At 52.6% G+C, this 27,209-nt stretch overlaps 11 protein-coding genes; 3 read left to right on the forward strand and 8 right to left on the reverse strand.

Moving 5' to 3' along the window:
• The window catches only part of RCC_02456 (uncharacterized protein), a gene marked incomplete at both ends in the record, with an annotated part of 528 nt that extends 252 nt beyond the window's left edge, over positions 1-276 (forward strand). The window contains one exon of the mRNA XM_023767747.1: positions 61-276. Coding sequence (XP_023623515.1) covers positions 61-276 — 216 coding nt within the window.
• Positions 277-1,392: 1,116 nt separating this feature from the next.
• RCC_02457 (related to fluconazole resistance protein (FLU1)) lies at positions 1,393-3,137 on the reverse strand (the record flags this gene model as incomplete). XM_023767748.1 has 3 exons in its annotated part: positions 1,393-2,380; positions 2,486-2,663; positions 2,738-3,137. The coding sequence occupies 3 exons, from the start codon at positions 3,135-3,137 to the stop codon at positions 1,393-1,395; spliced, it is 1,566 nt and encodes a 521-aa protein (XP_023623516.1).
• A 2,114-nt stretch (positions 3,138-5,251) lies between these two features.
• On the reverse strand, positions 5,252-6,085 carry RCC_02458 (uncharacterized protein; the record flags this gene model as incomplete). The annotated part of the gene is made up of 1 exon (XM_023767749.1): positions 5,252-6,085. The coding sequence occupies one exon, from the start codon at positions 6,083-6,085 to the stop codon at positions 5,252-5,254; it is 834 nt and encodes a 277-aa protein (XP_023623517.1).
• Positions 6,086-6,445: 360 nt separating this feature from the next.
• Positions 6,446-7,897, forward strand: RCC_02459 (related to permease of the major facilitator superfamily; the record flags this gene model as incomplete). Its single annotated transcript, XM_023767750.1, has 1 exon — positions 6,446-7,897. The coding sequence occupies one exon, from the start codon at positions 6,446-6,448 to the stop codon at positions 7,895-7,897; it is 1,452 nt and encodes a 483-aa protein (XP_023623518.1).
• Positions 7,898-8,456: 559 nt separating this feature from the next.
• RCC_02460 (uncharacterized protein) lies at positions 8,457-9,277 on the reverse strand (the record flags this gene model as incomplete). XM_023767751.1 has 2 exons in its annotated part: positions 8,457-8,685; positions 8,790-9,277. The coding sequence occupies 2 exons, from the start codon at positions 9,275-9,277 to the stop codon at positions 8,457-8,459; spliced, it is 717 nt and encodes a 238-aa protein (XP_023623519.1).
• A 1,303-nt stretch (positions 9,278-10,580) lies between these two features.
• RCC_02461 (probable GEL1 protein) lies at positions 10,581-11,992 on the reverse strand (the record flags this gene model as incomplete). XM_023767752.1 has 2 exons in its annotated part: positions 10,581-11,151; positions 11,205-11,992. The coding sequence occupies 2 exons, from the start codon at positions 11,990-11,992 to the stop codon at positions 10,581-10,583; spliced, it is 1,359 nt and encodes a 452-aa protein (XP_023623520.1).
• A 1,339-nt stretch (positions 11,993-13,331) lies between these two features.
• On the reverse strand, positions 13,332-16,028 carry RCC_02463 (uncharacterized protein; the record flags this gene model as incomplete). The annotated part of the gene is made up of 1 exon (XM_023767753.1): positions 13,332-16,028. The coding sequence occupies one exon, from the start codon at positions 16,026-16,028 to the stop codon at positions 13,332-13,334; it is 2,697 nt and encodes an 898-aa protein (XP_023623521.1).
• A 2,992-nt stretch (positions 16,029-19,020) lies between these two features.
• RCC_02464 (related to UV-damage endonuclease) lies at positions 19,021-21,421 on the reverse strand (the record flags this gene model as incomplete). XM_023767754.1 has 4 exons in its annotated part: positions 19,021-20,029; positions 20,090-20,249; positions 20,313-20,577; positions 20,630-21,421. The coding sequence occupies 4 exons, from the start codon at positions 21,419-21,421 to the stop codon at positions 19,021-19,023; spliced, it is 2,226 nt and encodes a 741-aa protein (XP_023623522.1).
• A 619-nt stretch (positions 21,422-22,040) lies between these two features.
• On the reverse strand, positions 22,041-22,814 carry RCC_02465 (related to histidine triad protein; the record flags this gene model as incomplete). XM_023767755.1 has 2 exons in its annotated part: positions 22,041-22,605; positions 22,762-22,814. 2 exons carry the CDS (start codon positions 22,812-22,814, stop codon positions 22,041-22,043), a joined length of 618 nt encoding a protein of 205 aa, XP_023623523.1.
• Positions 22,815-23,018: 204 nt separating this feature from the next.
• RCC_02466 (related to mitochondrial ribosomal protein L2 of the large subunit) lies at positions 23,019-24,173 on the reverse strand (the record flags this gene model as incomplete). XM_023767756.1 has 2 exons in its annotated part: positions 23,019-23,117; positions 23,169-24,173. 2 exons carry the CDS (start codon positions 24,171-24,173, stop codon positions 23,019-23,021), a joined length of 1,104 nt encoding a protein of 367 aa, XP_023623524.1.
• Positions 24,174-25,070: 897 nt separating this feature from the next.
• RCC_02467 (related to G2/mitotic-specific cyclin-B1) lies at positions 25,071-26,710 on the forward strand (the record flags this gene model as incomplete). XM_023767757.1 has 3 exons in its annotated part: positions 25,071-25,079; positions 25,149-26,559; positions 26,613-26,710. 3 exons carry the CDS (start codon positions 25,071-25,073, stop codon positions 26,708-26,710), a joined length of 1,518 nt encoding a protein of 505 aa, XP_023623525.1.
• Between the last annotated feature and the right edge of the window lie 499 nt (positions 26,711-27,209).

Genomic DNA, 27,209 nt, shown 5'->3' on the forward strand with positions numbered 1-27,209 from the left:
CTCCCTCCTTCCCCCCTCTCATGGGTACGATTCCGACTGACTTGGCATATATATCCACAGAACCACAACCCCAAAGCCGCAACCCGTGATGCAGCTTGGGCGAACATGTCTCCCATTTGGGATAATATGGCCACTCAACCTTTGAGGAGCAAGTGGATTGCTCCGTATGCGTATTTGCAGTGGCAGGCGGATGTGGGGTTGATTACGGATAGGTTTTTGTGGGATGGGGGATGTATTGTGGAGCATTGGTATCAGGGAGAGTCGTGGCCTGCTTGAGTGATATTTATGGGGGAACGGGGTCGGGGGCGTTGCATTGATTTTGATGGGGAAGGAAGGTTTCATTGTATATAGGGCCCATGTGTGTACTTCGGGACGAAATAATCTTACTTTTCTATGTATATGAATTTTGTCGTTGTTAAGCGTCTTGAATAGGAGCGTTACTACAATCTGGACGTTTCCATGTTATGGGATTCGCACCGCATAGTAGTAGAGCTCTGTGGAGACGAGAGCATTCACTTACATGGATTCACTCACTTGAAATTTGTAATCAGTACATGCTCTATTATGACGACGAGATTTGAATTTATAACGTATAGGATAGCGAAAGGACCAAGTGCTAAAAGTCGACTCTCTCGATACTCACTTTTAAAGATAAGTGAATTGCTTCACTTTTCAGCGAGTATAAAGGCCCTTCCTTCAACACCCTACAAATCGCATGCCAAAAGACCTTCCCTCTAAAGCTTTGATTACAAAATTCAAAGTAAGTGAATAAATTCATATAAACGAACATTTCCCGAATCTCTTCTAACAATATTTTCCCCCCTAAAGCTATCTCCTCCTCCGTACATTCCAAAAAGGCCAGGGAAGTAAAGTAGTATACACGACTATTGATTACGTTCAGGTAACAAGTACATACCACACACGCTCTACATTCCTAAGAACAAGGCAAGATATTCCATTACAGCCATCATATATCTATCTTCGAATATATACTCTATAGCCACCCGTTTTTCCAAAAATATCTTTATAATACGAATCTGGTTAGTTACTGCCTACCCACCTACCTACCTACCTACCTCCTTCCTTTTTAGAGCGTTTAAATTGCTACTTTCGCTAGCTTATATAACCGGAAAAGATTTACTTACCTAGCTGCTCTATGAAAGAAAGTCTAGGATAGGATKGATACTTTCGTTGATAGATTTCCCATATGGCATTGTCTTGAGATATCGACAACGAGAAGCTATGAAGCTCAACAATCATAGTACCAAGCAAGCATCATTCATTCCCATCATCATCATCAATCATTATTCACGTCTCTCAATCACGGAATCTCCACATCAGCATGTAACCCATCCCTCACAACACCAACATCATTTATCATCCATCTCTCCATCATCCCGCATCATCCTCGCAACCCTCCTCTTCTCCACCTCCATCTCCACCTCCCCCCTGCTGCGACTCCCCATCCGAAACCTGCTTCCCACCCATATCTCCCCGTCCCCGTCCCTCCTCACTCGCCCCCGCCAACTCCCTACAAATCCGACTCCTAGCCCTCAACTCCGGACCACAAGAGATGAAAATCCACGGAATAGCACACATAACCGCACTCGCAAAACCAAGTAAACTACACGCCCACCCCACCCCAAGAGTCTCATACATAGGTCTCGCAGCAAAAGGCAGCACAACGCCACAGACGCTCCGAACGATACTCGTAGCTCCTACCGCACTAGCCGAGTAGATTTTATACGCATCCACCATATAATTATACAGAGCGATGAAAACCAGGATGAATCCCAAACCAAAGGGGAGTCCTCCGAGCATGGGGACGATCCAATGTATGGATTTCCGCGCTGTCCATCCGATCCAGAACATGCCGATCGGCATTAGGGGACCTCCGAGACAGGCTAGAGGAAGTCGTTGGAATTCTTCTTTGAAGGCCCAGGATTTTCTTGCGGATTTGGCGTTGCGGAGGTAGGCGTCGTAGCAAAAGTACACGGGTAGAGAAATGAAGGCTCCGACTGTCATGGGTAGGAATGCGAGGCCGGTTTGTAGGGGTCCGAAACCATATATCGGAGGGTAAATCACGCCAAAGGATTGGAAGAGCATGTAGACTGTCGAGTAGACCAAGGCGAGATATATGCAGCAGGCGGCGACAATCGGTTCTGAGATGATCATTTGGAGGGGTCTTGCGACGATGCGGGTTACTAGCTGTAGGAAGCCTGTGTGTTGTTGTAATTCCAGCGGTGCGTAGATTGGTGGTTTGTCGAGATGTTCTTTGCGGAATTTCTTCGCTTTGGCTTGGAGGAGTGCGGGGGCGAAGGTCTCGGGGAGGAAGAGGATGAGAGGGATGGCGCATGCTCCTGCGCAGATGACTTCGAGCCTTTTGGGAGAAGTTAGTCGTGATTGTAAGATATATATTGATTGAAAGAGACGGCGATGAGGATCATCTCCGGGACTCTTGACAGGAGAATACTGTAGAACATACCAAAAAGGCCACTGCCATCCAAACTGCACCATACATCCCGACACGACCGGACCCAGAAAAGGCCCGACGCCGGAAATGGTGACGAACCAAGCAATGGATCTCCCTCGCCATACCGGATCATCCAAGACGTCGGCGAAAAGGCCTCCGATCAAAGAAATGGGAGCAGATCCACAGATGCCTACCCGGTAGCCCACGTCAGTCAGTCATCCATCGTACCTTCCAATGAAACATGCATGATGAGCGGCGACTCACCCGTCAACAAACGAAGTCCAATGAGACTCCCCCAAGTCGGCGCACCCGTGCAAGCGCCCTCGAAAGCGGCATAAGCGATGAAAGATCCCATGGTAATCCACCTCCTTCCAATATGTTCACTGAGCGGTGCCCAGACCGTAGGGCCAAGAATGTATCCCACGAGATAAATGGAGTTGGGAAGTGGGCCTTCAATGTCCCCATCAATGTGGAAGTGGTCGAGGATGGCATGCTGTGCGAGACTGGGAAGTGAACTGGCCAGAGTGGTGTTAAAGACCACCAGCGTTCCGAGCAGGATGATGAGCATCTTTTTGCCTTTTGACCAGTTGTAGGGATTGGAGGGATCGCCTGGCTCAAAGGCTACCATTTGAGGGGCATCTGCGCTTGTGCTGGCTTCCGACATGTTTCTGGACGACATGATTCACGATGCTTTGGGGGTTGACAGGCTGACGAAGAGAAAAGGGTGGAGTGGAATGGGGGTGGGAAAACAGAGAATGGGCAGACAGATGGAAGGACGGTGCGGTGACCATACATACCAAGTGGACCCACCGTACAACACCTCCAGAACTAAAATGCTCTACGACTCACCACTGCAGAGCTCAAGGGCCGTTGCACCGGAGCCAGAGTCAGCGGCTTGAACGAGCCAACTTTAGCTGACCTTTTTTTTTTCATCATTTGTGTGCGTGGTGTGCTTTGTGTGTGGGAGTGGAATGCCTCGATGGGGAGAAGATGCGAGACCGCTGGCACGTTGATCTGAACGTTGATCCCGCTGATCAACGGGGCTAGAGAATGTCAAGAGAGCGGATCTTTCCTTGTGCTCGGCTTCCAGCTGTACAACAAAGTATGTATGGCTACGAGGGGAGCGGAAGGTGCGACCACGGACGGATTGAGCATGGTCTACGGAGGGCCGTCCGGGAAGTTCCAAGTACATTGAGAGGATAAGGATAACTCGGTCGCTCTTCCTCGGTAAGCGGTGTAGCCAAGGGGGCAAAATTCCAGATTCAGGTTACTTTTGACGTGGACTCTCTCCATTTGTCGAGCTCTGACAAGGTCAAGCCTGTCAAATTGGGAGGAGATACATGATGGAAGGCGCGACAGTTGGGCAGATGGATGCTGATGAGCTGTCAATTTTTACGCGTTGGATGTGATGAGGTGACAAAACAGATCCATTTAATTGCCAGGTGGCTAAGGTACTTTTCTCCTCCCTTTCGAGTTGCACACCCCGGATCTAAAGTAGTAAACACACAAGACTCGAATGGCATCATCATAGACGTCAAAATAACTTGTCGGCGGTGCGTTGGCGTTCAACGGGCGGAAGTCATCCGCAGAATCAACTCATGACCCCGAGGCAGGCCATGGCTGTCTCGGACACACGAGGGATAAAGGGAGGAGCAATGACAAGAAATTCCGAGTACTGACGGATCGGATGGTAAGGTGCACAAGTTATTTGCTGCCTTTTTTTAGAGGGAGAAATGTCTCTCAACAATCGACAGCCTRACGTTCTTTCTTCTTCTCCGGCTGATCCTTCCACTTTTTTCAACCAATCAATCGGATCATATCGGCAGATGATCGTCCCCTGGCATTTGAAACAAGCTTGAAAGTAACCTTGTCCTCCCTTGTACAGTATACGAAGAAAGAGGGAGCTGGGAATAGGTAAGGAAATAACTCATCGTGAAATGTTACAATGGGTTCAGTATTGTCCTCCCACCTCGTTCATCTAGAAATTTCATCTTCGCTACTAAAATGWTCGGTCCCACGGGTTTTGAAAGGAATGAGAAGGCGTCGTAACGTACGAAGTTGGAACTCGGCGAACACATGCTAATTATATATACATATATATATACATCTTCACTGAACGATGATGAAAGATGCGCATCACTTGACCGGATATGTCGAAAGATCCCATAGCCGGATGATCCATCGTCTATCATCCATCATACTAGCATCTCGGCCTGCACTGCACTACAAGTCGTGTTATATATAATTCGACCAGTAAAACAAAGCCTCGAGACTACCTTATCCCTCCCTAGATTCGCAATAGATTCCATCAATCTTTCAAGACCCATTGCGTGAAAGGAAGCCAGCAAAGCGCACCGTACCTTACTCCCATCAAAGCAAACTAAGTACGGTTCTTCAAAGAATCGCCGTGGAGAGTTTGATTCGAAATTTCTCATGGGCGAGGGGAAAACCTTGCGGTATGCCTTAATTGTTTGGCCTGGCTGATGGTCTGGTAAGGAGGGTCTTGCAGATGCCAAGCGGTAGGTTGGTTAGAATGTTGCATTGAAAGGGAGCTTGGTTTCCATACGAATCGACGACTCGTACAGTACCGTACCTCAAAGGAGTTCAACGTCTATCTTTGCTCTCTCAATCTTTCAAGGTACTCTCTCTCAATCTTTCAGGGTACTCATGACGGTCATAACATAGACAGGGCCCGGATTCCCACATCCTCAGCACCAAGCGCCTAAAATCCCATGATCAACTCTCGTCCAAAAACTCTTCTCATTCAATTCATCTCAATCATACCCCAGCCTTGAGGGGCGAAATGCCATACGTGGCCCAAAACTCCCTACTATCATAACACCTCCCCAACGTCTGCATATCCCTCGGCAAAGCCCCCACCCCCTCCTCCCCCATCAACTCATACACCCATCGACTCTGCTCCGTCGGGCCCTGTTTCCCCTCCTGATTATCATCCGCCCATTTGGCAAACAGTGCCCACCAATCATATACAAATCCATCCGTCAACATCCACCGCTGCCCCTCACTGACCCCCTTCCACGCATGCATCACCACAGCAAGAATCCCCCTCGCCACATCCTCTCCATGCACGAGATGCACGCTCTTCTTCCCCTTCACGCCCGCTTTATCTTTCGCGACACGCCCGACCCAATTCCTCGGATCGCGTTCCCCGCCCCACAGACCCGCGAGATTCAACACACAGCCTCCCAGACGGAGTAATTCGTCCTCGGCAATTGCGCGGTTGTTGGTCGTGTCGTATGCACTCTTGCGCGTAGTCCAACATGTCGGTTGGGAAATCTGCCAGATGCCTGTGCTGCCCAATTGTATGAAGTGGGAGTGTGGGCCGTGGATTTTTTGGTAGTTGTGGATGAGATGCGCGGATTGGCCGGGACCGGTTAGAGGGAAGGTGATGAGGATATGTTTGGCGGCGGGGAGGGCTTTGTAGTGGGATTTGTCCGTGTTGTTGGGGTCAAAGGCCCATTGGAGGGTGGGGAAGCCGGCGACTTTGCGGCCATTGCGGGTGGTGGCGGCGAAGGAGAGGGAGTGTTTGTGGAGGAGGGGCAGGAGGAAGGTGGAGGTCCAGCCGGCGCCGAGGATTAGGATGTCGTGCATGATTGGGGGAGATGGTGGGACGATGAGGAGGAGGGGGGTAAGAGAGGAGGAGAAAGAAGGTAAGAGAGGAGGGGAGGTGGCATTGGATCAGAGTGTTCGAGGTGAATGACGCTCATCGTAGATTTCCCCACATCCCGAGGCTAGATTAGATTAGGTTCGAGGCGGGTAGCGGCACGTGCCTTACCTTATCCCGCAAGTACCCCACGTTACAGGTGGAAGGTGAGATGGACGCGATGAGCGTGATCTCGCAAGGAAGGACCTCACCGACAACATGTACAGCATGTGAATTTTCCTCCCGAACAGMACTGCAGGCAACAGTGCTCCCGACAACCCATCCAATCTCGGCGAAAAAAGTAAAAAATGCCCTCGACCAGCAACACCAGCAGCAGCCTCACGCCGACCTTCCTCATCCTCCTCGCCATCTCCACCCTAGGCCCACTGCTCTTCGGCTTCCACCTCGCAGAACTTAACGCCCCTTCCAAAGTCCTGACATGTCAAGATGGAAAGAACCTCCGTCCCAACCATGACCCTTCTTCCTTCCTCCCGCCCTGCATCCCCACGAGCCCGTCCCAATTCGGCCTCATCACCTCCTCCTTCACCCTCGGCGGTCTCCTCGGCGCCCTCTCCTCCGGTCCCGTGACTGCTTCTCGCGGCCGACTGCCCACAATGGTCTACGCCTCCCTCTTCGCCATCATCGGGCCCATCTGCGAGGCTTTGGCGCCCAGTATCATGCTCTTGACGGCGGGGAGACTGCTCTCGGGGATTGGGGCGGGGGCGGCGACGGTCGTGGTGCCGATTTACATTGCGGAGATTTGTCCGCGAGGGAAGAGTGGGTTGTGGGGGAGTGCGACGCAGATCATGACGAATTTGGGGATTCTGATTGCTTTGGTGTTGGGCTTGTTTTGGAGTAGACCCGGGTGGTGGAGATGGATTCTGGCGGCGGGAGGGGTCATTGCGGGGTTGATGATGGTTGGATTGTTGGTAGGGGGTGTGGAGAGTCCTGTGTGGTTGAAGGAGAAGGGGAGGGAGGAGGAAGCTAGACGGGTGGAGAGGAGGATTCGTGGGGATGGCGGTCCTGAGGTGGTGGTGGAACAAGGGGAGGAACAGACGACACTATTGGGAGACGGCGATTCTTCTTCTCCTTCTCCTCCAGCAAAGTCCACCCTCGGCCCTTGGGGAGTGCTCAACGACGCGGAAAGCAGAAGAGCAGTCTTTGCAGTCTGCATGATGATGCTCGCCCAACAATTCACCGGCATCAACTCCATCATCATGTACGGCGTCTCTCTCCTCTCCACCATCCTACCCACCTCCTCCACCGCCCTCAACATCTTCGTCGCCGCCCTCAACCTCGTCGTCACCACCTCCTGCGCCCCCTTATCCGACTCCCTCGGCCGCAAAACCTGCCTCCTCCTCTCCATCACCGGCATGGGAATCTCCTCCCTCCTCCTCGCCATCTCCATCATCCACGTCATCCCTGCTCTCAGCATCGCCGCTGTGATAGCTTTCGTCGCTTCGTTTGGTTTGGGGCTGGGTCCCATTCCCTTTATTCTGGCCAGTGAACTAGTGGGGAGTGAGGCAGTCGGTGCGACGCAGAGTTGGGCGTTGGCTGTGAGTTGGTCGGCGACATTTGTCGTCGCGCAGTTCTTCCCCGTTTTGAATGTGTGGTTGGGCGGCGGCAGGGTCTATTTCCTCTTTGCGGGAATGGCGCTGTTTTTTGCGTTGTTTGTGCGTTTCTTCGTTCCCGAGTCAAGGGGCATGAGGGATGCCGATGAGGTTTGGGGGAGAAGGAAAGGGAGTGCCCTGGAGGATTGATTCTTGAAGGGCAGAGACGCTGGCCTTTTTCTTATAATCACACAGAAGGTCTCTACAGACCACGGTCATATTGTTCTGCATCTTGTACTAGCATGTGCGTGGCATTGTAGTTTAAACTTGTAGAGAATCCACGCTGGAACTTGGCATCCATCTTGCATTCCCATATGTACAATCATCCCGCTCATAAGGAAATGGGATGAGATTGACCACAGCAGAGTCTATCTCTATATGATGAAATTTTCAAGCGATGGAAGAGGAACAGGAATTGAGACGGCAGGCAGAACTGAGCTGAAGCGGATCGGATCCATGGAGAGCTTTTTTGATGAAGCTCGAACTTTTTTTTTCTTGCGAAATGATCGATAGCCTCTTCTCAAACCATTTGGTACTACCTCACACGGCTTATTCTATGTAACTCATAGCAAGAGCTGAAAAGGTCAAGAAAGATGCAATGTCCATCAAAAAATCCCTGAAGATGGGCGAAGGGGTGTGATGTATGGATATTTTCCACTTCGTCTACTTTCCTTTCCTTTCCATGCCTCTATTCCAGAGATATACCCAATTATCTAGTACAATACCCCCCCAAATACTGATCCGTYGTAGACTCCACCGCGAGAGAAATCCCTTTACTTCCCTCCGGCATCGCACAATCCCCTCCAGCATGTAGTCCAGGAATCCCACTATAACTCCCTGCTCCTCCTGACCCATCAATCTCACACACGAGTTCCTCGGCCGAGGAATTACTAATCGTATACGAAGCCGAATATAGAAATGTCGCGGAGGCGAATTGACTGCATCATCATCGTCAGCTAGAGAAACCACGATTCCTTCTACGGGGGAACAAAAGAAAAGAAAGGCGCAAGGAAACATGAGAACAAGAACAAAAAGAACATACTCATAAGAAACCCCCTGCACCTCAACAACAAACTCCCCAACCTGAAACCCCTTCCCCAAACGAAACAAAAACCCACTCAACCGATCAAATTCCTGTCTTCGATCCTGCCAACACCTCGTCCAACACGTCGGGGAATTCACAGCAAACGGGACATCACATCCCTCGTAGGTGAGATGGCAATTCGCGGGATTGTTATCGGCCCAGGTCGCGACGCAAAAAGCTGTTTGTGGGTCTGGGAGGAGAGGGTTATCGGTTGGACGAAGGAGGTCAAAGGAGATGATGTAGCAGCCTTGTTGGTCGGAGAAGTTGGCGCAGTCGGAGGGGAGGGAGGGGTCGCCGTTTGGTTGGTGGGTTTTTAGGGAGGTGATTTCGAAGTTGGACCAGGATTTTGGAGGAGGGGTGGGGGTTGATGAGGTTGTTGGAGTTGTGGTTTTGGTTTTGGTTGCTGCTGCTGCTGTAGCTAGGGAGAGGAGAGGGAGGAGTTTCATTTTTTTYTTCTTTTCTTTTCTCGGGGAGGGGAAGATTGGTTGAATCGCGGGATGTGTGAGAATAGACTGCTCTTATAAACCTGCTGGACTTCCATCCTTCCTTCTCGGCAGCCCATTTCTCTCGCCGGTGTAGTATATTCCAACGACGATATACGAAAAACACTATCAATCCCTGCCGGACCATCAGTAGTAGTACCCACCTACCTTACCTTGGCCAGTAACACCTCCCCAATAGGGCGAGGCTGTGGATTGTGATAAGAAACGCCTTGTTTATTTTCATCTGCATCTGCTTGGTTGAGGAGCTGCATCATGCAATCCTTCAGTGGCATACATTACATGGTGGATGCATTAGTTAGGGTTGATGGCGTCAAGGTATTTAATATATAATCTCGCATGGCTTGGCTTGGCTTGGCAGACAGACCACGCGATCGATAGAGTGGCGTAACTATACGAGGAAGAGAGGTCCAATTAGCGGGGAGCGATTGATTGCTTTGCCCTGCCCTGCCAATACCTTACACATAGATGGCGCTTTCGGTCTGTAGAGGAGGTGAGGAGATTCCTGGATGGAGGGGTGGAGATTTCCGGAGCAATKCATGCATGCATGCAGGGTGAATCCACATACTCTAGGTGCAGCTCCTCCAGGTCCCGTCCCAATGTATGCGGGGATGGGTCTCGATTCTCTGTCAGGTCCAGGCCCTATGATGGGGGAAGGAATAAGACAGCATCCGAGCTCAAAGAACGCAATCCTGTGAGGTCGGTGTGAGATGGAGATGGAGATGGATGCTGTGAAGAGAGCCCGAGATGTCAACTTCCTTCTCGTCCCGAGATGGAGCCGAAGAGGGGGGAAATCCCGTCGTGTGCGTGTTCACCAAAAGCAAAGAAGGAACATTGAAGATGAAATGAGATGTTGCTGTGGATGGTGGATGGTGGATGAAGCGTATTGTTGATGTAACGTACAGAGTCTTCAATGAAGTAAGATCCACTGTAGTACACGCAGTTTCTCCACCACTCCTTCCTCTATGGAACAGTCGGGTTGCTCTACTCTTATCGCAACCCAAGGAAAGACATTAACGGGTATTCAACCCCTTCAAACTACTCCTGTTTTCAAGGCAATTCATTTGACTTTTCTTTCCAGATACATACAAATCTATCCTTCCAACGCCATCATGACAAGATGAACCACAATTCGCAAGATAGAAACTACGTCTGACAATGGTATACAGCAGTAACATGTAAAACACACACAGACATGTCCTTTCCAATCACCATCCTCGACAAGTCCAACGCCACAAGAGTAAACGGTCTACAACAGAGTCGCACCAAGCAGCGTCGACACAAAAACCACAGCAGTGCAAAGGAATGGTGCGAAACCAATCTGTGCGGTGCTCGCAGCTCCCTTCTTGTCACCTCCCGCTGAACCAGTGCTGGAGGGCTGACCAGATCCAGCGCTCGCGGTACCAGTGCTCTGGCCGCCGGCGTTCTGCGATCCATCACCCTTGAGACCAGGTCCAGTTCCAGCACCCTTTTGCATGTACTCTTGCGCGCCCTCGGGCATCGCAGGGAGATCCGATCCGGTAAAGTCAGTGACTWCCCAAGTCTTGGAGGTGGTAGGGCACTCGCTGGCCTGACCGTCAGGTCGGTAGCCACCATCACCCTGAGGTGCCTTGGTCTTGGAGAGGGCGTCGGACAGAGCTGAGAAATCGGGAGTCTCACTAACAGAATCACCAGAGATCTTGACGAGACCATATCCGGAACCCTCCTCGGAGTACTCATAGACGAGACCACCAGAGTAAACGCCGGTCATCTTGGGGTCGTAGAGAGAGGCAACTTCCTGGAACTTGCGATCGTTGGTGATGCATCCATATTCAGAGAGGCTGGATATCTTCATTAGCTGTGATCCATACAATGATCTCAAGATGGTACTCACAAAAGAGGGAGAGAGTAGTTGCCGTACTGGTCAACCTTTTGGTCCCAACCAGAGGTGRTGTACGAGGAAGGATCACACCAAGAGTAATCGTTGAATGCGTAAAAGTCACTGCGCTGGTCATCGGTACCGCAGTTCATGTATTGAGCCATTTCGTAGCGGTTACTCTCCACATCCGCAGCCGAGTATCCCACAGGGATCTGACGGTATCCACGGTTGCCAATGTACTGCTTCATATCTCTCGTAGTGGCCTTGATGTAAGGGGCACAGTTGGTGTTGTTGTCCGCGTTAATGACTTCATTCCCGGAGAAGAAGAGAAGAGTGTTGGTGTAGCTGGCAAAAGCATCAATGGTAGCAAAGATGCTCTGCAGATAGACGTCGTTGTAGGAGACTTCTGGGTCGGCACGGTTGATCGAGTACTTGGGCGTGTTCACATCCAATGCGAGATAGATGCCCGCATTCGCCAGCTCCTTCATGCACTCGTCGTGGTTGGCTGTGTTGTCGACGGTGTAGACACGGATGGTGTTGATGCCCAACTTCTTGAACTCGGCAATGTCGCGCTTGCAAGTGTCGATGTTTGCAATGGGGTCGGAAGCCTTGCTGCTACCACCGGGCTGGTAGTCAACTCCACGGATGTAGAAACGGTTGTCGCCAGCGAAGAAAGCATTGCCCTTGACCGAGACGGCAGGCAGGCTTCCAGAGCTCGTGCCAGATGCCGCTTCTTTGGCGGGAGTTGCGACGGCGTTGGCAAATGCAGCCGTAGCCGCTACCAAAGCGAAAGCGCTCTTCATTGTGATGTGGGTGAATGGGTGGGTGGGTTATGTGGAGGGTTCAATATCGTATCCGCGGCCGGGTTGGTCGGGTAGGGGTGCGATCAGTGTGTGAGTGAGGGAGAGTGAGTGAGAGAAGGACGTCTCGAAGCGAGCGAGAGACGTTGATATCGATTAAGAAACAAGGTAAGAAGTAAGTGGTTAAATTGGAGCAATGGTAGAAAGAGCGACGGGTGGTGGTAGAGGAAAGAGAGGAAGAGGGAGGACAACCCACGAATGAATGAATAAGGTGCACTGGGTTGGGTCTTGCCGGAGAAAGGCTCTTACATCAGACGCTCTCTCCTCTCCTGTGTGGGAAGAGAATGGAAGGTACAGTAAGGTAGTAGCTTACTTAGGTAGCGGCAACCTCTGGGACGCGTCCCAAGACTGGCCAACCTTTCCCCGACCATCAAKAATTCCCCACTCCAGCCAATCAGCACCCCCGTCCCTGAAGCTTGGTGTTGCGATCTGCAAGCCCTCGTGAAAATTGGCTTTTGCTTGCGTGTCTTGGTTTCAACGTGCAACGGCAACACTTCGTAGCAAATCACCCGTCATTGCATGGTTTTTGATGTCAATGATGTTGTGGGTGTTGTGAGATGCCTGGTTGGCAGCAAGATTGCGACCGCGCACATCCACCTTATTATTTATTGCTGACTTGATTCTCACCCTCCAAGTCCAAAGTACGAAAATAATCTCCCCACACGGCCTGGTCCTTGAAGCCACGATCGCGGGTGCTTGCGTGTGGAGGCCTTATTTCGGTGCAACAAGCGTACGGGAACGTCGTCATGTCTTGCCAGGTCATAGCAAGGATGGAGACCATGCGTAGAGCGTTTCACTCGACACGCCGTTTCACCCACAACACGTCAGAGAATCCACCTCTTGTTGTTTGTCCAATCTACCATTCCAATCGATGTGACAAGGGATCGAGATAAAGGTGGAGGTATATTGATTGATTTCGTCAATTGCATAGCATATGCTCATCATAAAGTGATTCTAAATCACAATCCTCTGCTACACCCAGTCATAATAGCAGGTTGCTTTCTCTTCCTTCCCTCCTTGTCAATCTCTCCTCCATCTACATGGCTCCCAAAACTCCCAGCAAATATCCATCAATCCTCGCTCAAGTGTGTTTCGGGTGGGTCTCCATCCATGGCCGCGTGTTCCAAGTGCCGTGTAGAACACCCCCTTCTATGCATCGTAAAGGCCCTCCTCTCCGCCCTAAAAATCAAGCACTGGGTCATTAAAATAAAAGACTCCGCAAGTGCGAATTATATCAGTCGTACTGCTGCTGTGGTTCGCTGGGTTGATGAAATCTAAACATTTACGTCGATGCGCTGGCTTCTCRATGCTTGGACTTCCAGAACATGAGCTTTTTCAATTTATGCTCCTTGGGCTTCTTCACTGCTGCCATGTCGATTGCTGTCTTGGGTCGCACCAAGTCCAGGTCACCAGCTCGAGAAGACCCGAATGGACCACCCATAAGCTGGGACAGGCTTTGAATGCTGTTGCGCTTACGACGACGTGCCGTTGCGGTCAAGGGATCCAGGTTATTGGAAATTAAAGATGGCGTCCGAGTGCTGGTGACATCCCGTCGCGAGGAATTTGCATGTAGCGTACTCAACATTGTAGAGCGACTGCTCGTAAGCGAAGGTACATCATCGGTTGATGCGTGCATGTCATGAGACTGGTCTCCAGTGGTGTAAGAGCTCATGGTGCGATTGTCAGCAATAGATGATGCCGACGTCCCAAGCCGAGATGTGTCGAAAGAGCCTTGCCYCCGTCCAGTGTCAGGAGACGAGAACTCCGATGACTGGTACGTCTCGGGTGTCGTCGTATTCGGCTGCCCATCCGGTAGATCCAGCATACCTGTAGAGGACGCCATGATGGTGGGTGCCTCACTGCTGTCGGAAGACTTTGTGAGAGAAGGTGCTCTAGGCTCTTCGTGGAAATCGACAATGGCCGGCTCCAGAGGGATGGATTCTTCTATGATGGTGTCTTCGATGATCGATTGCGGCCTGTGGCCCGCGAGCGGCGTGGAGAGCCGAGAGTTCGATGTTGTGTATGTGTTTAGTTGCTCCGGGTCCCACGCAGCTCCAAGGTTTGTTCCATCGTCAACACCGCAATCCATCACATTCCCAGTAGTTATGTTCTCTGCCGAGTCGACCAAATGTACACCCAGCGATGCATCTTCATCTTGAGCGAGCTCTTCCTGCGCGGCGTTTGGTAGCACAAGCTCCTCCTCTTCCTCCTCTTCAAAAACATCTGCCATGGCCGCCTGTGGTGGACTAGAACTTCTACCATGGTCGAAGGCTGACAGCACAGGAGCGCTGTAGGTTCGCCCGTGGCTTGGCACATATGCACTGCCCTGTATGGAAAAGTCCCGAGCGCCACGACTGCTGTGCAATCCACGTCGTTGTTTCTGGGAAGATGGCGTGTTGAATGGCCCGAGTGCCGCGTCAAGATCTAACATTGAGCCGTAATCCTCCGTATCTGGTGAAGGGAAGCTCCTGCGTTGGCTCAATGGAGGAATACCAAGCCCGGCTACTGGGAACACCTGTGTAAAGGCAGGTTGTGAAATTTCGGATCCCTCGCTGAACACTGCATCAAGATCTGTCTCAGCGACTGGCTCCGGAATCGCAGGTGAGATGTCGGGCATGGAGGGAGATGTGGTGGGAGACGACGACTTGATCGACGGGCTCTCCTTGCCTTCACTGTGTGGCTTGCTCGCAATACGCGAGATCTTGGAGAATGCCCAATCTTTGATGCGCCGGGTCGAAGAGCGACGAGAGCTGTCAAATTCTGGGTCCTCTTGATCATACTGGTCCACATGCGCTGGCTCCTGTAATGACAAAGCCGATAGGCGCGACGACTCTCCTGAATACATTCCCATGAGAGGTTCGCTTCGGCGGCGGTCAAAGCCAAGAGCGTGGCCGATCGACTGTCGCTTTCTGTGAGGTGGGAGAGCTTTAGTAGGCGCGGCGTCAAGTGTAAATGCAAGTTTCGGAGGCGCAATTCCGGACTCTGTCACTGGGCGGCGTTGGTGTCCTTCTGGAGATTCTCCTTTTAGCCAATGGCCTTCTTTGTCACCACGCTTCCGATACTCGAGAGATGATCTGTGCGATTGAAGCTGGGCGTCTTCCGGCATCGCTCCCAAAGATGCCATTCGGGTATGGACTCGCGTTACGGGCGGACTGGGTGTGCCTAGGCTGAGCATAGACGAGATGCTGTTGTTAACAGAATGACCTCGTCTGGTCGACATCGAGCCTTCAGTCTCGGATGAGATGGTAGAGAGTGGTCTGGGTATGTACTCTACATTATCCGAAAACTCCACTCGAGGCCTGGATGGAGGGCGGGTAGGAGATTCCGGCAGCGGCACCGGGCCAGATCCATCCGCGGTGGCCGTCGAAGAGCGAGATACATGCCCAGGGTGATCCATGGGAGTACTCGGGAGGCTGCTGCTCAATCGCGGCTCGGGCTCTGCAGGCGACATGAGAAAGCTCAAGTCGTGTCCAGAGATGGCGGTAGATCTACGATGCCTGTGTCCTCCTCTTGAAGTCATGGGTATGGCGGTCGTCTTGGTTGGACTGGCACTGATCGCACCACGAACACCGACGCCACCCACCAGCTCGCTGACATTCCTCCTGTGTCCTCCGCGTGGTGTAGCAAGTAAAGTCTCATTCTTTCCGGACTGTCCGGGTTGGTCGGCCTGCGCGGTCTGCTCGGCTTGTAGACCTGATGCGTCGGTCGCGCTGAAGCTAAAACTCGGCAAAGCGGATACACCTCGCATATGTCTACTCTCTGCAGTTCGCGGTCGCGAGCTTGCGTTACTGGTGTGGAATGACATTGGCCGTCGATGGGAAGGGCCGGTGGAAGAAGTGGAGAGCTCGGCGGCTTGGGATGATGGTGAACGCATGGGAAACACAAACTGTGGGTTCGACACCATGTGGATCTCTGGCGCCTGGGTCGCCAATGGTAGAGTCATTGTTTCCGAGTATGGCGACATGATGACCTCGGCCATGGTGTTGAGTTTGCTCCGCGATTAGGACAGCGATAGGGATAGATGCGAGAGCAATGTGTCAATCACTAGCACACTCATCGAGGGGAGAAGGGTGCGACGGGATGCGGTCCAGGTGAACCCAGCCGAACAGTTGCGAGCGGCACGGTTGGCGGTAATGAGAGCAGGTGCCCAAGATAGCAATGCAGCAATGGCAGTTTGATCGGCGCGTGTTGATTATCTGCCGGATGGAATCAGTACGATAGGCGCGCGGGAGGCAGCAGCGCAGGCGCCAGATGGGCCATACAAGTGGGGATATGAGTGAATAGCTGCAACCAGGCAGGCGAGCGAAGCGGCACAGGCGACTTTTTCTCTCCAATCGAAGGGATGATAGCACCAAAGGAGTGGACGGCAGCGAGCTTGCGGCACAGCACGGCGAACGCTGGCCAGCAACAAGTCGAGCCCGGTGGATTGGAAGGGAAGAAGGAGAAGAAGAAGAGGGGCGAGGGAGGAGGAGATCGGAGGGGTGGGCGTGGGAAGGTGTGGATGGAGAGAGAGTCTGTCCGAGTGGAGAGGCAGAAGAACCAACCCGACAGATGAATCTCTCTAGGCCTCACTCAGCCGGAGCGAACAAGGTTTGGGCTAGGGCAAAGAAACTCCGATGGAATTGGATTGGCTTGCGCAGGACCTAGCTCGCTTTCGCAACACGATCGGCATAATCTGCCCTCCCTCCAGAAGCGTCCGCCGAATACGACACACGCAGCAGCTCTCCAAATCTGCAATGCATCGCATCTTCACCTGTATGTACGAGTCTGCAGTATGTACTGTACCGATCCCGCCCTGGCATGGTGGCAGCTGCACGCACCCATGCTGGACCCTCCCCCCATCCAAGCGCCATCACCACCCAATGATTCCATCATCGCACACGCCTTTCAATCAAAGTGATCGACGACGCCCCCTCGTGCCCAGCCAAGCTCGCTCAGCCCCGAACGAGCCATTGCGGCCTTTGCGCGGTTGCCCATGGCGGCCGCGCCAGCAGGGAATCTCCCTCCAGCAAACGTCTTAGCCGGACCACTTGGGCACTCGTGATCTCGGCTCTGCGTGGAGGTCTCGCGTGTTCGCAAACCGCCTCCACATCTCCCATTGGCTGCGTCCGGCATCGCCCTCTGCAGTCCCTTGCATTGGCAATGCACGCACGGCGTTTGGAGGATGGGATCAGCGCCACGGCCATTCACAGTGATTCGTCGTCAACAAATGCCCGCCCGCTTCTCCACCTTTATCAACATCGTCATGAATCGTGACCTCTCCCTCGTCTGCATACACAATGTCGTCGTGGTATACCCGTTGAGCGTACAAACCGGCTACAACATGGCGTGAAGAGGCGGATGCGTCTAAAGATGCCATCGCGGCTTCCCCGGTTCGACCGCGTGTCGTTGTTTGGGACTGGTAGAGCTGGACCTGGACGCGGCGGGCAACAAAACCGTTGTTTCCCGTGTCCACTGACGAGACCAGACCCTGGTCTACCTACCTCCCACCACATCTTAAGTTAGGTGCTTGGTGATCGACATGATCCTGCTGCACGCACCTCCGCCTGGACTGCACGTTGGCGACTCCATCCACTGTGCTTCGACCGCCGGGCTCCGCAGAGAGGCGTTGATGGTGTACCACGCGCACTGCCGCAGCTCCACACAAGTTCATGTGCGAACAGGGCTATCGGCTTCACGAATTGCGTAGCCGGGAGTAAGCATTCGAGCTCCCCGTCCTGACAATTGCACGGTAGACAGCCCCTCAGGGTCTTGAATCTTGATGACCGCGACGGCCGCCGAAGAGCCCGACCTGCCAAAATGACCATACCGTCGATTTGCGGCCCAAGTGCGCTGTCTCCGCCATCGACGGCGCTCATCATGGTAATTGAACTCTCCGCGCCGTGGAATCTCCACAATCTCGACYCTTGAATCTCGAATCTCGAATGATCAATATCCCGCGGCTTGTAAGCAAGTCGCGACTCAGGAGGGCGCGTTGCGCRTCTAGAACCCATGTTCACGGATATTGGCATACGCAGCGTTACGAGTCGCGTCGAGGCCTCCACACCTAGACGAGAGAACCTTGAAATGCCGTGCGAGCTCCACCCAAGTGCCTGCCTACATGTGCTACCCCGGATGTTTGAAGCAGAGGCGACTGCTCCACACAGTCAACGTTTCAGCATGTGATGAAGAGGCGAGTGCCCGAAAGATAACGTTAGTGTGTGAGATGGTGAGATGGTCTCTTCGCTTCCTCGCTTCCTCAAATTGGGCTGGACGGGAAGACCGGCTCTAATCCTGCAGGGTCCAAGCTCTATATCGCGGATCGGTCCTCGAACTGCTCCACATGTCTCAGACCGCAAACATTGTTTGCTGAACGTCGCTCGGGTCTTGGCTATGTGCCAGGGACTGCCGTATTGCTTGCAATTACCACAAGCGGCATAATGCTCCCAGCCGTGTTGAGCTTGATTGTGCTCCGGCAGAGGTAACATACCACGTTTCAGATGAGATGAGCGCAGATGTCGTTGCCGATCCAAGATTGCGACTCTGCGGATTCTCGATCCGCCACCAATGCTGGAGGCTTGGTGTGAATCCCAAGGCTCAGGTGGTGTTCTCACATCCGGTGAGGCACGAACAAATGAAATCTCCCTCGCAGCCTGGCGAAACTTCAGGTGAGTGTACGGTAAGACTCATGCCACTCCTGCGCCGTTCCACATAGACATCAATTGCCTAGCGCGAAAGCCAACTACCGCATCGTACCCGGAGTACCACGCCGACACGCATGTTGATATGACTCGCAAAGACATCGCACGGCTGTTCTACCTCATCTGCTAATGGCAACGGCAGTGTTCTGCGCCTATCGAAATTGAAGCTGCACGGAGCTCACACGAGTCGTAGTCTAAGGAAACGCTTTCGAAGATTCGCTGCTAGGTTCAACAGTGTCTGTGGCATCAAGCATTCCAAGCTGAATGCCGATTTCCATCACCCGCCACAGCTCATCCTGATTCCTCACCACGATCCTCATTATAATTCACCTTTGCCTTTCCCCCGCGTCTCCCTGCAGCACGCTTGCTGGAAGCCTTCACCGCCGGCACATCAACTGTCATATTCTCATCCTCATCATCCAGCTGCATGTCATCTGCATCCTCCTCCTCACTTTCAAGCACAGGCTCCTCCACCTCCTTCTTAACTTTCTTCCCACCACCCTTCTTCCCAACAACTTTCTTCTCCTGTGCATTATTGGCTTTAATCTCCGCAGCAGCAACCTTCACAGCCGCCTTCTGCGCATCAGCTTTAGATTTCTTCTTCATCGCAGCTTTGGCTTTCTTCGTCGCAGGCGTGGCTTCCACATCCGATTCCTCCTCGACCTCCTCTTTCACAGCCTCTCCATTCTTCGCTGCGGCCTTCTCAGCTTCCCTCGCAACATAAAGCTCCAAAGCCTGCTTCTTCAACTGCTCTGAGGATTTCGGCTCTGCCTTTTTCTTGACTTCACGTTTTTTAGGTCGGAGATACTCTTCCATTCCCATCGGCCAATACACACGGCCTTCAGGTCCTCCCATTCCGACATCATCATTTGCCACGAATGAAGGCTCCGAATCTTGACTCGATTTCTTCTTTTTGTTGGCAGTAGCCATTGCCACTTTATTATCATCGTCCCTCATATAAGGCAATACCTCAGTAAAACTGTTATGGCCTGGCAATCTGAAATTGCGCATCAATTCAAAGACAGCCTGTTCTTTATCTTTGGCTTCAATCATGAGGTCCATGTCATCCGCACAGGGAGGGAGCGAAAAGACTCGAGGATTGTGCTTGCGGCGTTGACGACCTGTGATTGCTGCGGGGGTAGGTTCGGAATAGTGCATCTTTTGGCGGATTTGTTTCCTGTCCCAGGTGGCTTTGATGCGGGGGAAGAGGGAGATGATGTCTTGTGTACCTTCCCGGATCTGGGTGGAGTCGAAGAGGATGTTGTGGTGGTGGAAGTCGAGCACCACGGGGATGTTGAGTCTATTGCGAAGGGTTGTTAGTGGTGGTCGAGAGATCGGGCTGGAGTGAAGATGTGCTTACTCTTCACAGATGGGTAGGAGATCGTGCACTGTCCAGCAAACATCATCGTTCTCCAAGACCAATCGCTTCTTGACGCCAGCGGGAAGTTCAGCGTAGTTCTTCCTGAATCGATCCAGTGTTTCTGCTTTGCCTTCGAAGATTCCGCCCATGTGCAGAATCACTGTACACTTCATTAGCATGCATGTTTTCGTTCTTCCATCGATCTAGTAGAGTCTGTACTCACTAACAGCATCCCGATCCTCCTGCTCAGGCAATTTGAGCAATGACAGCAACTCGTCATGATAGCTCAAATCACGCAAGGCGTTCTCGACGACCGAGGCCCTAGGACTTCCAAGTTGTGTGAATTGTCCCGGGTGAGTTGTGACTCGATGCCCAAGCTCCGCAATGACTTTGCCAGCATCTGCTAAAGCTTCGCTGGCGAATGGTGTCAATTTGTAACCATACTCGGAATGAGATGCGAAGGGGAACATCTCTGAAGACAGTCGCAGCTGAAGGATCGATTATTAGCAAGGTTCCATCGAACAGCGAGTCGAGACGTACGAATTTGATATGATATCGATCATTCCATCGAATCATCTTAACAATATCCTTCGCATTGGCAACTCCCAAAGCCTCCACATATCGTCTTCCTAGCTCCACATCTGCAGGCTTGCTCTTGTCGGGTCTATTCTTGGTCGCATGTTCTGGTTGACTTGGATCTTGCAATGGATGGCGATGTTCGAGGATCGACTGGATGCGACAGGTTCGAGAGCTGAAGACGGGCGGATTGCTGTTGCGGAGATATGTATTGAGACATGCATATCCAAGTCTTCCCTWCCATGGTAGTGGTAGATAGTCGCTGTTGACGGGTGGAGGTCTTCCCAAGGCCTCTTTTATCTCTTCTTCGTTTGCGACATCGTCGCCTTCTGCTTCTGGATCGACTGGGTCGTCGTTGGGTTCTTTCTTTACAGTGTCCTTCGATTCTGCACTTCCAGGCTCCTTCTTCACAGCTGCCTTCTTCGCGGGCTTCTTTTTGGGAGTCTCAATATCGTCCTTCTCAACCTTTGCTTTCTTTGGGGCTTTCTTCTTCGTCGCTTTCTGCTCAATTGGCTCCATGGAATCTGGCACATCGCTGAGTGGCGATTCTTCCGCCTTCACAGCGCCAGGGACAATTTCTTCGTTGAYATCACTATCGGGAGAAGCACGCAACGCGTCTGGAGCATCGATCACGTCCGCATTAAGATCTGGGTCTGTCGCCACAGCAGTACTGATATTCCTCGCTGATGCCCGACGTTTTGGAGGTGGCGGCGAGACATGTCCATTTGTGAGAGCAGCCTTTCTCTTTGGGGCCATGCCGATTGTACGTCTGGAAGTGGCAATGAATAGTAGAGTGAATCGAATAAATGGTGAAGCAAGCAGCAGTCGTTCAGTTCGCCGCGCGAGTAGAACACACAGCATTCAAATGGGCAATTGGTGAGGTCAGTTTACGATCGCAAGCAAGAAAACACAACACAAGAAGACTCWCCTATGTTTTGGTCAAAAAATTGGACTCAGGGAGCGACTCGAGGCGCGTGAGGCGCGTTGATGTCATTATGAATCGATCTCATTAATCGCAATCGAGATCTGTTGATCGGACCGCGTCTCCGTGAGGATCCGAACACCGCATGGCATGACTTGCATATACCTGGATTACATTCCTTGCTGGTTAGCGGAAAAATGCAAGGATGTGATAGATTGTGTAGATTATATGGTATGCAATCTTTGTTACGAGTAGTCTATTGCTTGCTGCTGATGATCGCAGCGTCGAGTTGCGTGAAACCCTTGAGAGACGTTCATTACGATGCCTCTCTGTGGGAGAACGAACCATGGCCGCTGTTGCAAATACCATGCTCTCAGTCTAAAAAGTGCAATCTCCCTAACAAGCAGATTCTCATGGGTATTTTATGCTCCTCCTCCTCAGTCCACTTCACCATCACAACTTCGACTGCCCATGCCAGCCCTCAATCTCCTTCTTTATAGCCTCCCTCAACAATCCCGCCAGCAGCGCCGCCTCATCATCATCCAGATCCTCCCTCGAACCCCTCCCAAACATCGTCCAACTCTTCAACATCCCATGGTTAATACTCCCATTCCGCTCCTGATATCTCGGAATCAGATGAAAATGCACATGTGGCACCACCTGCGCCGCTCTCTCCCCATTATTCTGCACGATATTCCAATCCTCTATCCCCGTGACTTTACATAGCGCCCGCGATATGACGGGCAACCACTCTCCTAATTCTCGCGCTGCTTCGCGAGCTTCGGCGGCTTCTCGCCGTCGGACCCAGTCTTGGGAGCTGCCACTTGTATTGGGTATGTCGGAGAGCTTCTGATAATGTTTACGCGTTGTGAGGAGTATGTGGCCGGGTGCTATGGGCATTATGTCGAGGAATGCGAGCACCAGTTTGGTGGAGAGTATTAGATGGCATTGTGGGTCGAGGAATTCGGGATTAGGGGCGCTTGGGACTGGTGATGATGAGTCTGGCGCATATGTTTTGCTGAGAGGGGGAGATGATTGTTAGCAGCTTTCGCAGTCCGTTCCATCGTCTCGCTTTAGAGCCTCACTGTCTCCGCTGCGAAATGCCGCGCCGTACATGCGAGAGGGAAAAATGTTTCGGGAATCGCTTGAAATTTTTGCCCATGCGTAAACTTACCTTATCGCGCAAAATGCGCAGGATTGTGGATAGTGATCATCTATGGGAGACATTGATGGTGGATGTCACGAGATGCAGGCGTGTTTCTCGCAGGGCACTCGAGATGGACGACGTAACTTGCCGCGGTTCCCCAGATTTTGAGCTAGCTTCGCAAATATTCAAAGTACAGGGGCATGTTGGCATAACATTGATAGATATACAGAGCCGCAACTCCCTGGTATGCATGACCAGTCTCCACACCACAATATACAACATAACTAGTTCTTGGCCCGTCGCTTTCCCTGGTTGCGCACTCTCTCTGTAACAACATACTTGTTGGGGTTGCGCTTTTTCCTCGTCTTGTAACCTCCTTTGGCCTGCAGAAGTCGTTAGTGCTAGTCTTCGCACAAGGAGATAGTTGAACGTACCGGAGTGCCCCAGATAGACACTGGATGCACGTTACCCTTACTCTTACCACGACCACCACCGTGAGGATGGTCGACTGCGTTCATCGCCACACCACGGACTGTAGGCCGGATGTTCAACCAACGACTCCGGCCAGCCTTTCCAAGTTGCCTGAAATGCCAATGCGGATTGCTTGCCACGCCAATAGTAGCACATGCATCTTTGCTGACCTTGCGGATCTCACCACTTTGTAGTCGGACCGTGACATCCACCACTTTCTTTCCCCTTTCCTCCTTCGCCACGACTGTAGCATAAGTTCCAGCACTGCGGCAGAAAACCGCGCCCTTGCCAGGAGTTGAGCCCACATTGAAGACCTGAGTCCCCAGAGGTACCATGTGCAGAGGCAAGCAGTTGCCTCGGAATGCAGTCTTTGCGGCGAGCATACCAGGATCCATCACACCTCCCATACTAGCCAGCAACTCTTGTGGAATGCCAGACCGATAGGACTCGACAACATCTCCTGCACGCATACCCTCGGCTGCAATGATGTAGCTCTTGGCCTTCGTCTTCGGATTCTCCACCAGCGCTAAATGTGCCGAGCGATTGGGATCATACTCGATGCGCTCCACCAAGTGTTTGCCAGGCTCCATTCGCGTGAAATCAACAGTCCTAATTCTCCGTCTGTGACCACCACCACGATGTCTCATAACCACTCGTCCTGAGTTGTTCCGCCCTCCCTTGCCATGTCCGATTTTGGCAAATGTCAATTTTGCATGAGGTTTGCCCTTCCAGAGATGATCATTAATGGGGCGCTTGAGATGTCGCAGACCTGGTGTGCGCGGCTTGTACGTCTTCATCTGGAATCCGCCCTGCTTACGCATTGGCGCCGAAGATGGTGTGAAGGCGACGGCATCTGGAGTGACAGTCGCGGCCTGGATGGGAGTCGCTTCGGTGGCATATGTCCGCCGCAAGGAGGATGTCAGCGAGCGGCMAGATATGCACACCGCTCGTATCCGCGGCTGCAACATGATCATCCAACTGCTCGTGGATTGCTACCACGAACGCAGGTGGAAGTGGGATGATTCTCGGCGATGGCGCGGGTGCTGCATCAAGTGAACATGCTTCACTTCAATGGCGGGTGCAGCTTAGTCAAATCTCGAATGGGCAGGCGGTGTGAATGCCAATGACGCCGAGAATCGCGTTCCTTCCCCCGTTGTCCATCGCAACCACGGTAAGAGTCAGCCACGATCCTCTCTTCTGCTGCAGACAAAAGCTGGTTGTCGACATTTCTCACGCGTAGCCTCAAGCTGCTTGCTGTATTTTACCTTTGCACTGCTCGCAACACGAACATCTCGCGTTTGACCGCCCGACGCCATCGGAAACTTCATCGCGTAAACAAGCGAGCGCTCGGTCCCTCCCGCTGAAGCCGCGAAGAGCACAGTCGATCCGATCGAACCTCACTCACGAAGCCAGGGCGCGTCAACAACACCTTTCCAACCATCCTGCACCAACATCACACGCTCTTAACACCATCAGCACCTGTCCGTCTGGTCTGCCCCGTCTGCCTCGTTGGTTCTCGTCCACTGCAGCGCGTGCATCTTTGCAGCCCGATCCACCGCAGTCTTCGCAGGTCCTTTACGCAGCATCTACACCTTCAGCCATCCACCAGCAGTCCATGTTGATACACCGACATACTCAACCGCACAAACCCTCGACCGCCTCGCCCGCGCACTGCTGACCATTGGCATTGCATCACGGCATCATATGTGAGCTCCACCGCGTCGTCGACGCCGTCTGATGACGTGCAAAACAAAGCTGACGTGAAAGTTTGATAGTCCGTCAAAACAGCGCCTARCTTGCACTTACGCGTGCCTCATACCTTCCGAGTCTACGCGTGTTAATCCAAACATCCACACATACCCACAATGCCTCCCGTAAGTGATGTACTGTCCCGCTGCAGGTGATCTCACCGTCGCGGTGCATATTGCTAACTTTCTTGCTAGGCACGACCTGCAAGGCGGGCCGTGAACGACGAGAACGCGGAGAATGTCGGTACCACTCGTCTGACGCGTGCCAAAGCTGCTGCGCTGGACAGCAATGCTGTTGGTGACCCACCAAAGAAGGCCGCGCTCGGCACCAAGCGTTCCACCGCTACCCTCACAACTGCTGCCACCCTTGGCCGCACGCGAGCCGTCCTAGGAGACGTGAGCAATGTTGCCAAGCAGGGCAATGTCGAGAAGGGGGATGCAAAGAAGGACCCATTGGCCAAGGGTGGCCTGTCCAAGACCTCAAAGCCGCAGGGCATTCAGAAACAGCCTGCGCGCACCACATCGACCCGCACTGCGCTGGGCAGCAAGACCACGAACAACGCGTCTTCGGGCCTAAAGCGTCCCGTCAGCCAAGGCAATGGCCTCACCGGTCCTGCAAGCAAAAAGAGAGATCTGTCATCCACCAAGCCAAAACGCGTGGTGGAGGATGATGAGGAGGATGTAGAGAATGCACCTCCGGTCAAGAACGGCGCTAGTGCTGCGCCCAAACGCAAGTCGTCTACCAAGGTCGTGACGGCTCCCATTGAGACTGTTGAGATCGACTCGGAGTATGAGGAAGATGATGCAGAGATGTCCCTCGAGGAATTCACCAAGGATGCCAAGGACCTCGACACTGAAGACTTGGACGACCCCCTCATGGTCGCAGAGTACGTGCATGAGATCTTTGACTACATGAAGGAGCTTGAGATCTCCACCATGCCCAATGCCGACTACATGGACAACCAAGGCGAGCTCGAGTGGAAGATGCGTGGCATCCTGGTTGATTGGCTGTTGGAGGTCCACACTCGGTTCCGCCTCCTCCCGGAGACTCTCTTCCTCGCTGTCAACATCATCGACCGCTTCCTCTCTTGCAAGGTCGTCCAGCTTGATCGTCTCCAGCTCGTTGGCGTCACTGCCATGTTCATCGCGTCCAAGTACGAGGAGGTCCTGTCGCCACATGTCCAGAACTTCGTCCACGTCGCCGACGATGGTTTCAAGGACACCGAGATCCTTTCTGCAGAGCGCTTCGTCTTGACCACCCTCGACTACGATCTCTCCTACCCCAACCCAATGAACTTCCTCCGTCGTATCTCCAAGGCAGACAACTACGACATCCAGACCCGCACACTCGGCAAATATCTCCTCGAGATCGGTTGTCTAGACCACCGCTTCCTGAAGCACCCGCCTTCGCAGGTTGCTGCAGCCGCAATGTATCTCGCTCGTCTCGCTCTCGATCGCGGCGAATGGGATTGCACTCTGGCCAAGTACGCTGGCTACACTGAGTCGGAGATTCAGCCCGTGTTCAAGCTGATGGYGGACTACCTGTCGTCACCAGTCATACATGAGGCTTTCTTCCGCAAGTACGCTTCAAAGAAGTTCTTAAAGGGTAAGCAACCGTCTTCGTCCATACGCATGTGCACTTTGCTGACCCTCCTTTAGCTTCCATTGTCCTCCGCCAGTGGGCGAAGAAGTGGGCTCCGACATACCTTGGCGATGTGACTGCGCACTCAAGTGGTGGCAAGACTCCTCGCTCATAGTATTGTCGCGAACCTTGCTAAGATGTCATCGCAGCTCGCACATTGCCTGCAGAGGGCTCACCGAGTGTGCGTCGCTCTTTAGATTTCGGACGTCCTCGTGTAGGACCTCGTGGATCTGTCCACGAAGGTGACACATCGATGGGGTTGTGAGCGTTTGGGAGGCGTTTTCTTACGGCGTTTTGTAATTTGCGGATCAAGGCAGTACTGAGTGCGGGCAAGCTTGCTGGCATGTCTCAGCGCCGTTTGCTTTGATTAACGCGCGGAGAACGTCGACCTAGGATTGTCGACAGAAGAACAACAGAATCTCGGGAAGGTGTCTCTCGATGTCGCATTGGATCAATTTCGATGCAAACGTTTCCAAACCTGTTTATTAGAGGGAGCATCGGAGTTTCGGGGAGCATGGGCGCTCTGGGAGCGTGTTTTCATGGCTTGTTATGGAGTTGTAGCATGAGCACACGAAAGAAAGTCTTCTTCACTTACATGCTTTCTTTCTTGACAC

Source organism: Ramularia collo-cygni (assembly GCF_900074925.1).
Source record: "Ramularia collo-cygni strain URUG2 genome assembly, contig: RCC_scaffold03, whole genome shotgun sequence".
In the NCBI taxonomy this organism is placed as follows: domain Eukaryota; kingdom Fungi; phylum Ascomycota; class Dothideomycetes; order Mycosphaerellales; family Mycosphaerellaceae; genus Ramularia; species Ramularia collo-cygni.